Source organism: Lycium barbarum, chromosome 6 (assembly GCF_019175385.1).
Source record: "Lycium barbarum isolate Lr01 chromosome 6, ASM1917538v2, whole genome shotgun sequence".
Lineage (NCBI taxonomy): Eukaryota > Viridiplantae > Streptophyta > Magnoliopsida > Solanales > Solanaceae > Lycium > Lycium barbarum.
This window is the reverse complement of record NC_083342.1, coordinates 106,301,931-106,312,451: the sequence shown is the minus strand read 5'-3', so window position 1 is coordinate 106,312,451 and position 10,521 is coordinate 106,301,931. Positions and strand designations below refer to the sequence as shown.

General features: G+C 37.1%; 1 protein-coding gene and 1 pseudogene across 1 annotated transcript; both read left to right on the top strand.

The window, feature by feature from the left end:
- The first annotated feature begins 980 nt into the window (after positions 1-980).
- LOC132645255 (probable calcium-binding protein CML29) lies at positions 981-8,359 on the top strand (annotated as a pseudogene).
- Positions 8,360-8,823: 464 nt separating this feature from the next.
- LOC132645254 (DNA damage-repair/toleration protein DRT102) lies at positions 8,824-10,040 on the top strand. Its single transcript, XM_060362138.1, has one exon. It carries the CDS (start codon positions 8,880-8,882, stop codon positions 9,810-9,812), a length of 933 nt encoding a protein of 310 aa, XP_060218121.1. The 5' UTR covers positions 8,824-8,879; the 3' UTR covers positions 9,813-10,040.
- The last annotated feature ends 481 nt before the right edge of the window (positions 10,041-10,521 follow it).

The following is a 10,521-nucleotide window of genomic DNA, read 5'->3' as shown; positions in this document are numbered from 1 at the left end:
AAAGACCTTGGTTACTTTAATTACTCAAGTTGCATAACATTTTCAGCCTCAAAAAATGCAACTTTCAATTTAGCAAGCATAAAGTATCTATCCTAGAGTCAATCCATGCACTTTGCAAACAGTAATAGATTCAAATAACAGACCTCTGAGATCCACAACACCCATTTAACGACAAACTCGACTACCTAGACTCTGTAATTTAAGCAAGATCACTAAACAAAATCTTAGATTGACAGTACCACATAAAGAAGTAGAGATAAACATATTTTTTATGCATTCCCAAACTCATAACGTAAAGATCCAAACAGGGTTACACATCTAACATTTACACGCTGAATATGGCTGCATCAATCAAACATACGACTAACTCAGGAAATTTAAGTAGAATAGACCATAAATCATACATATTTCCATGGACAATACATTAATCATGCTCAGGTCATACAGCAAGAATTTGAGACTAATATCCTAATTATAACACATAATGCCAACCTAGTATACGACTGAACCACATATTTAGCTGAAATTTAAAACATGTTGATTACTCAAACTGAATATATAATTAACACTTAAACAATGCAAAGGCTACAGAAATTAAAAGGGAAAGAGATTACCTTCTTCGGGTGCAGCGAAGTGGGTGCGAATCTTCGATCTACACTCGAACACCACACTCTGAATTTGTATAAATCCGAAACAGAAACCAGAGCGAAAAACGGACAGAAATGATTTGGTATGTTTCTTATCAATCACCAAAATATATGACTACTACAAATTGATATATTTTTAGGGGGGTTTTCCCACTTTAATTTCTAGGGGATCTCTCGGCTAAAACGACCTGTTCTTGGGGAATTTCTTGAATCGAAAAAATCCTCCCTTTAAACTGATTTGGAAACCATTATTTATAAGGCGAAATCTATGGGTTTTTTTTTTTTTGTGAAGAAGAGAGAGAAGAGCGTGGGGGGAACAAGACGAAGTGGGGAACAGAGGGAAGTGGGAGCGGGGTGCAGGCGGCGGTGGTGGGGACGAGAGATGATGAAGGAGAGGAGCGGATGGGGAAAAGCGTGGTGGGGACGAGAGAGATGATGATGAAGAAGAGAAGGAAACGGGGAGAGTGGGGTAGAGAGAGAGAGAGAGAGAGAAGGGAGAGAAATGGAGTGAGGCGGCGGATGGTGGGGATAATGAAGAGATGATGGAGGAGACGAAAATGAAAGGGAATTTGAAATGGATGGGTCGGGTCCGGGTCAAAATTAAACGGGCATGGGTTGGTCCGTTTGGGTAATTATTTGGGCTGAATTGATTGAAAATGTGGGCTGGGTGGAAGAAATAGTTTGGCTTCTAAATTTACATAAGAAGCCCATTTTAAATTAATCATGTACTGAGTGTGCTAAAATATCACCTGATATAAAAGTATGTATTTATTAATATTTAGATGAAAATAAAATGACGTCGTAATAGCCGGGCGATAATATATTTGAGATTCAACAGTAAGTAAATGCTATTATTAAATTACGCGAAGATAAATGCGATGCGTGTGCATAAGCTGGTAAAATGCCGAAATGATAAAAATTGTGAATCATAATAATAATAATAATAATAATGATAATAATAATAATAATAATAATAATAATAATAATAATAATAATAATGGCTAGTAACTATAATAGAATAATGAAACGCCGGTATTGATAAGAGGCTAATAATTATAGTAAAATATAAATATATTTTTAATTTTCTAAAAATATTAGAAGCGTAAATAGGTATTTCGGAGGAGAGGCGGGACAAAATTGGGTGTCAACAAATATCAATAGTCTAAGCCAAGCCACCAGGCCTCTGGTGTTCGGTTTTCACTTGCTGACAGTTCGGACACTTAGCCATAAAATCTGCTACATTCTTTTTCACGTCGTTCCACCAATAAATTTCTTTAAGATCATGATACATCTTAGTGGAACCTGAGTGAATAAATACCTGGAGTTGTGAGCTTCTGACATAATTCGCTCTCTGAGCTCATTAACATTTGGAACACATAATCTGCCTCGGTACCTCAAGGTACCATCATCTCCCTCTTGTTCGAAAGTCGTCGTCTTATGCTTGTTAATCCCCTCCTTCAGCTACAACAGGTAGGGATCACGAAACTGCTTCTTCTTCTTCACTTTAACGACTAGGGAGGATTGAGATCTATCTTGAACAACAACAACACCATCCTCAAAATCCAAAAGTCGAACCCCAAGACTGGCCAAACGGTGAACTTCCTTGGTCATAATTCTCTTATCTACATCAATAAGAGCTAAACTTTCCATAGAACGTCGACTGAGAGCATCTGCTACAACATTCGCTTTCCCTGGATGATAGAGAATATCCACATCATAGTCCTTAAGCAATTCGAGTCATCTTCGCTGTTTAAGATTCAACTCTCTTTGCCAGAAGATATACTATAGACTTTTATGATCAGTGAAGATATCAACATGCACTCCATACAAATAGTGACGCCATATCTTCAGTGCAAAGAATACTGCTGCCAATTTTAAATCATGAGTCGGATAATTCTTTTTATGAACTTTAAGCTGTCTAGATGCATAAGCTACAACCTTACCATGCTGCATTAAAACACAACTGAGACCAACTCCTGAAGCATCACAATATACTACGAACCCTTCGGTTCCCTCTGGTAGCGTCAAAATTGGAGTATTTAATGTTATGTAACTAGAAATTTGAAACCAAGCTGCCATATGTAAACACTATTAAAAAATATTCCAAAAGAAGGATCGACTATGAATCAATGGATCCATAATTACTACATAAAGGGACAGTGTGTTTGGGATGTCTATCCAAAGCAAGCGTCATGGGTAGTGAGGAAGATCATGACGGTTAAAGCTACTTTTGAGAAGGCAGGATAGCCATTTGGTCTTCTTAGATAGGATCAATTTTCCATCAAGCAGCTTTACAACAAGAAGACTTCCCAATAGTGGGCAGGAGGAAACTAATTAGCTATAATGGTGGGTGACCAAAATGTTTATTCATTCTACAGCTAGTGCTACAGGGCAAAATCTACACGAATGTGACGTCTTGGGGAAAGATTCAAAATTAGAAGTGTGTTCTGTGTGATGTGGAAAATGAAAGCATAGAATACTTATTCTTTCAATGCACTTACTCAGTTTGGAAAACATTACTATAATGGCAAGGGGTTGGGAGGAGTCCTATGGGGTGGCAACAAGAAGTGTAATGGGCGATAATTAAAAATTTGTCTTATAAGGCAAAGTTCTGCCCTCTTCGGCACATTTTTAGTTATACTTTAAGACAAAATCTACCGCATAAGACAGAACTTTTTGCAATGTCTTGCCTTGCGATTTTTTGTTATTTTTATGACTAAGGCGAAGTTCGAACTCAGAACCTCGGGTATTTTAGGCGAAGAATAAAAATTAAAGACCATCAATTTGAGGGCCAAAAACTAAAGACCACCCCAACGAAGGTCAATCGTGCAAATTACCCTTAAGGGCTTAGAAGGATTTAATCATCTCGATTTCCTAGGTTTGATGTATATTAAGCTGTGACATGAGGGTGTTTAACATTTAGGATTTAAACAACTTTTGATGTTTTAGGCTTTTTAGATGTCATGAACCCATGTTTGATTGTGCTTTTGGGACTATATAGTTAAGGTCACAAAAGGATTTGGGTTGTTTGGGATGTAATTAAGATGATCAGTTTAGACCGAAGATTATTAGGCTGGAAAGAGAAGTTATATGGGAGTATTTCGTATTGATTAATGTCAAATTGGACTGTCCTGGACCTACCAGTTGAATCGTGTTTTGAGGATGCTTTTAAGGGTTTAGATTAAAACCTCTTGATATTCTAAGCTTTGATGCATATTGAGTTGTGATCTGAGGGTGTTTAGAATTTAGGATTTCAAGATTCAGCTATCCCACAAATCATTAAAATTCCACCTGAAATTAAACTGACAGCCATGTCCAGTATATTATTCAGCTACAGTGTATTGTTTGGTCATTGATAGACTGTACAAAATGGGAAATTTCTCCATCAATTTACCATCCTCCAGCCATATACTAGTCCAAAACGTAATTTTTCTCCCATTCCCAATCACCAGTTTTACATGTTGATATTCTGGCCATAATTTGCACATATGTTTTCATAAACCATTTTAGCGGGCATGGTAACTGTGCAGGGGCTCCAATATCCAATCCTCCCATATCTAACAGCAGTGATATTTTTCCAAAGCTTATTTCCGCTCTCATTAAATCTCCATAGCCATTTAATCAGTAACCTTTTATTGAGCAAATTTAGGTTCCGTACACCCAATCCTCCACCCTTTTTAAAACTGCACGCTAAATTTATCCATTAGATATGAGGTCTCAGTCACACAATTCAATATATAAATACATTTTAATTTTTTAATCTCAGCTGATTCTGTACTTGTGTAGTGGATTTAGAACTCCATTTTTTGTGTATGTTGACGATCTGTTGGTTATCACACACACTTTGCACCTTCTGAACCCCAAGTCTACATGATACTGTCATGGGTGAGGTAGAATCTGCCCTACTTTTATTATCCGCTACAGTCTAAAGAAGGCTTTGGTTTTAGATTCGAAGTTGTTGGTGCCTTGTGATTGGATATAGAGTTGATAATATAGATCAATAAATTGGTGAGGGACAGAGAAAGCAATAGAAAAGACAGTCCAAAGAGCCGTGAACGCACAATGTATATTATCTGGGACAATGGGATGCTATATTAACTTAAATGCTAAATCTTATCTGATTGATTGCTAAGTCCATCACATTAGAGCGTATGAACTTAAATACTAAATACGTATGAACTTAAATGCTGATTGTGAATGCTAGGCCTTCTGCACCCATTGGCCATCTTGTCTCAGGTTGCGTATCCCCAGGTCATAGTGAGTGAGCCTCTCGGATTCTCACTAGTTCCTCCAATTAATTGAGGACTATATTTCTACCGTTAAACCACGAACTTGGTTGCTTAACTGAAGGTCGACGACTGGGGTCTTTGGACGACTTTTTCAAAATACCCATTCTTCACTCATAGCTGTGGCAGGTGATGCCTAATTTGTGTCGGGTACTATACTCGAGCAGAGTTGGCTACATTTCAATTGATCTAGCTTGATCCAATGCCTTTCTATGGAAAATCTGAGATTCTGAAAAAATTTCAAGGAGCTATCACTGATTTTATTCGTCTTTGCAAATACAATTATATGAAGGCTTGTTACATGTTCTTCCATCATTGATTCAACTCTTCAAGGTGACATGACTATGCTAAAGTGACTTGTCTATATTGCGAAGTGATGACAGGTCATGCTCATCCATACCTCAATAACGAAAAGAAAGTTTTTAACTCCTGTGTTTTATTTCTACTGTAACACAGCCGGTCCCAAGCCCGGATAAAGGAGGAGGCTTATTGTTCTTTTAGAAGTCAGTTCCTTCATAGATATGAACCATACAAAACCTGTAAGTTAATAGTGAAAGGAAGACTCTCTCTCCCTCTCTCATTGCATATTCCCGTCCTGGAGAACCTTTCTCATGTGAGCAAACCTGCTCACTTCTTTCTCTGATTAATTATTAATCTTGTAGCATACTGTTTAGCCTGAAGAATGCTTGTGCAGGTATGTTTTTCTTCTACCTGCTTCTCTACTTTAGTTTTCTACATAGGGAAATGCTAAGTTGAGCAGTCACACAAATGGACATATATATGTATTTTCCTGTTTTATGTTTCATCTATTTTGCGATGGTAGTATGATGAAAATATCTGATGTTGCTTAGCTGTGTTTAAACTTCTTACCTGCTGCATTCCTTCTTACCCTCTCAATAACAACAACTTCTGATCTACTTGAGGGACGGAAAACCAGTAAGATCAAAAAGAACTTGTGACAAATCATCATTTTGTCAGGGTCGATATGTTTCTCTGCTGAAAATCAATCACTTGAAGCTGACTGCAGTGAGTAATAGCTAAACTGCGATAACCACAACTATTGACTTAATTTTCACGTGATTACCGTAAGAATGAGTTTTCTTGTTTGGAGATGATCTTTTCAGCTCTGTTCCATGTGAATGTATTTTTTTATTTTCTTACTTTTATCTAATATTTGGTTTCTAATTAGTTTGTCAAGCTAGCTAGTTATAATTAGTATTACCCTTTCCTTCTCAAGTCACACATATAAACTGAGAATCATTCTTCTACTATTTTAATCTCCCCTTAATCATGAATTTGTTTTGACCTGTTACTTTCGGTGAGGGATCCAGAAATTCTCAGTGTGGAGTGTTATTCATGAGGCAATTTGTATATTGCATGGCAGAGCCATGAAATGATCAGACATGTTAGTAAAACAGTTGAAGATTATAATAGAATTGCTAAGAATGGTCAAACACTTCAAGATTGTAATGGAAATGTTGAAAGTTCTCAAATGATGTGATAACCTCTGTTAGTACCAGCAGTGTTAATGAAGCAATAGAAGATAAAGATTTGAAAGAATACCCTCATTCTCAAGGACGTTAACAGATCAGAAAGAGGGAATTGAGGCTTGATGTATTCTGAGCTCTGACTATCAACTCGTCAGTGCAGACTTCTACATCTTGGCTATTACTCTTCATAAAGCTTAAGGGAAGCTAGATTGATTTGGGAAATAATTTCGGGATTAAATTTTACCCCAGCAAATATCTAACATAAACCTTTGAAACACATAAAAGTGGTACAAAATTGGAACTTTTACATTTTGTAAAGCATGAAATGAGATAGTTCCTAAAGATAGCCTTTTTTTTGGAGAAGAATCTTAGCTGGATAGGATTTTCTGAAAGCTAAGTAAGACAGATAATCCAAATGTACCATAATGCACTAATAAGATAAACTACGAAGAACCACATTGAGATAACTAATAAAAATCTCCAAAAAAGAATCAAATAAAGTCCGCATTTCTCGAAATACTCATTATATCTTTCCCTGTTTATTTAACAAGAATCTGACCAGAATTTCAGAATAACCTTAAAAGGGAAGAAAACAACATCGCTTGAAATTTTTAGAAAAATGGCACTGTTAAGGTGTCTATCTGCAGAAATGGAGACACTAAACCATGTTCTTAGGCTAATGGAAGCATTCCGAGCTTTCAACTCAGACAGCAATGGCTTAATCACAGCTGCAGATCTCGATGGATAATAGGGTCGCTCGGGTACAATCCCAATCAACACGATGTGAATTCCATGATGCAACAAAGGTGATGTTGGTTTTCCATTATAGTATAGTATTATTCAGATTTTGGTTAAATAGCTATATTGTGAAGTAAGTTCCATCTTTTGTATTTCAAGTGATTTTGTTTTAGAGCTAAGAACATCATACACGTGTGGAATCTTCAAATTGAAGAGGAAATCTAGGGATTTTTAGAGTTCAAGTGTGCACCAACATCTATATGTGCTCTGATAGGATGTTACTCTGCCTGAAATATGTCCATTTCATAAAGAGTTTTAACTTTTATACATGGAAGGTCTTAAAACAAATCTTGTTTAGTATTAAAGATTGATAACAATGTCTAACTATTAGTTGAAGCAAGTTATATGAAACTAAAAATTAAGATAGTTGTAAGGAAAGAAGTCAATTTCTCCCTATTATGAAAAATGTGTTCTTTGAAAAAACATCTGGCAACCCATCACAACAAAATGATCTTCTCACTGAAAAATATGAGATGCCTTTGATCATACAAAACACATTGTGCTTTCTTTCATTTTCTGTATTAATGAGAGTATAATTATTTTCCTACCAATTATTCTGATAAAATCTAGTTTGTAACTGGTGATAGTAACAAAGATGGGATGCTTAGCATTGTGGGGTTCTTGAACTTGAACACAAAGGGTTTGTAACTGGAGGATCTTGCATGTTCCATTAAAGGAGCTTTTGAATCACTAGAATATCAAGGGGAGGAGAAGTTTGTGACTGCTGAAGGACTTTATGGGGCTCTTTTACATATGGGAATTGATTTGTCTCTGGATGAGTGCCAGAATATTATTGCAGCCATGGATTTGGATGGTGATGGAGCTGTGGATTTTGAAGATTTCAAGTTTATATTCACTCATCTAGAACTCATAATATTTCTTTATCATGTAATATATAGACAATAATCTAAACTTCATTCGTACCAGGTCTTTCATATTGCTGTGTAAAGGGCAACTGAACTAAAAGTGCACTAAGTTCCAGTTGTGTGTGACGTCTGGGATGGGAGACCAAAATACAAAAGTAATTTCAGTGCAACTCAGAAGCAAAATACTTTACATTGGATTTATTTCAAAATGATACCTTGATTTGACAAAAACTGTTGAATCTTCTATAACTCTCATATGGATTGAAAAACAGTTGTTGCCACAAAAGGCTGTATTCTCTGATCGTTAGTGTAATTGGTGTACTTAATCCACAAGAAATCATACTAGAGTCAAAGGTGGAGCCAGGATTTGAAGTTTGTGGGTTCGGGATTATAATATTTTAAAGTTACTGGGTTATAAATTAATAATTTGTACATATTTGACAAAAAATTTAATACAAATATATGGTTCGGACAAAAGCTACTGGGTTCGGCCGAACCCACGTTCGAAGGGCTAGCTCCGTCCCTGACTAGAGTAGTAATTTGTTGCTAATACTATAAGATAACATGTGTTTAGTACTGGAAGATGACTTGAAGTAAGACACTGTTTGTTTTGAAGTAACAGAACGAGTAAAATTTCACGACCCAAAAAAAAAAAGAAATAGATCAAATTTTCCATCATGTGATCTTCACATGCCAAATAAGCCACTCTCAGTGTGTGTATATATAGTTAACGTGGTGCCTCATTAGCAAGTACATAGTGAGTCAATCATCATCTTCCTCCCAAAAATCATCATGGCTCAACAACCCACCAAACTCCCCATAAAAATCATCGCCGGTGCCGATTCTTACGGCTGCAACCTCAAAGACAGCTTAGTCTCCCAACTCCGTTCTCTCAACATCGAAGTCGTCGACCTCGGCACCGACAAATACTATTCCATCGGCGAACAAATCGGTCGCCACGTCAGCCAAGCCGCTAACAACAACCCCAACCCCGCTGTCGAAACCCGAGGACTGGTGGCTTGTGGTACAGGTGTCGGAGTTGCCATCTTCGCTAACAAGTTCCCTGGTGTATACGCTGCGACGTGTGTCAACCCTGATGAAGCTCGGAATGCTCGTTCGATTAATAACTGCAATGTTCTTGCTGTATCGGGGATGAATACGACGCCGGAGGTGGCTTCTGATGTTCTTAAGGCGTTTTTAGAGACACCCTTTAAGTCTCCTTGTCCTGCTTCGGGTTCAAACCCATGGCCTGATGAGATTGATCAGTTTTTGGATAATTCGGTTCTTGAAATGAAAAAGATTGGTGCTTTGGAAAATGGGGAGAAAGGGGAATCTGGGGGTTGTAATCTTTGTTCATTGGTTAAGGGGAGAGAGTTTAAGGATGTGGATATAATGCCTGGTGGTTCGATTAGTATAGTGAGGGAGAGTCCTACTGCAGCGTTTGTGAGGTTTACCGCAGGGAGTGTTGAACCGGCGCATCATCATACATTTGGGCATGATCTTGTGGTGTTGAAAGGGAGTAAGAGGGTGTGGAATTTGAGTAAAGGGGAGAAATATGATTTGGGAGTTGGGGATTATTTGTTTACTCCAGCTGGGGATGTGCATAGGGTGAAGTATTTTGAGGATACTGAGTTTTTTATCAAGTGGGAGGGGCAGTGGGATTTGTTACTGGATGAAGATCATGCTGCTGCCAATGCTGCAATTGATAAGGAAATGGAGAATTGATTGATCCAAGTGAGGCCTTTGTTGCTATGTTTTACTATGTACTTGGGTTGATTTCCTTGGTTAAAACAAAGCTAGTTGTGGTTTTTGACAGTTTATGTTTATTTGTATCCTTTGCTGTTGCTATGTGATCTTTAATTGAACATGTCTGTGGTAGTGGGAGACCACTGCTTATGTATAAATTATGCTTCTGAGTTTCATAACCTCTTGTTTTAGGTCTTCTAGTTCGTGTCATCTTAGCATTTCATATAATTATCTTGTTCCTTGCTGATTGCATTACTACAATGTCAGTTGCAGGTAGATTTTCTGAAAAGGTTATCTTACAAATGTAATTTTGGCCCCTTGAGATGTGAGCTAACTAAACTTTATAGCAGATTTTCTTAAATTGACATAAAAAGTATAGCTCAATAAAAGAAGAATGAAAAAGTAAAAGACATACGCATTAGTTGATCACTTGCCAGCGTTGAGTGGTGAGCGACCGCATGTGCTTGCAAGTTCTAGTGAATAGTTGATTTGTCTTAAAACGCAATTATCCAAATAGAGAGGATGCTTACACAAACAGACTCATTGAAATCAAACTCCACTATTGCTCGAGATTGAGACAGTTGATCTTGATCTAGCTTAAGTTTGAGACATAGTTGAACGTATTTCTTTGTTGTCAATTGTCATTATTTAAAAGGTCTTGAATAGAGACGATCAGTACAATAAAATT

What these genes read in the sequence shown, in the direction of transcription:
- LOC132645254 (XM_060362138.1), top strand. Translation starts at nt 8,880, where the DNA reads ATGGCTCAACAACCCACCAAACTCCCCATAAAAATCATCGCCGGTGCC.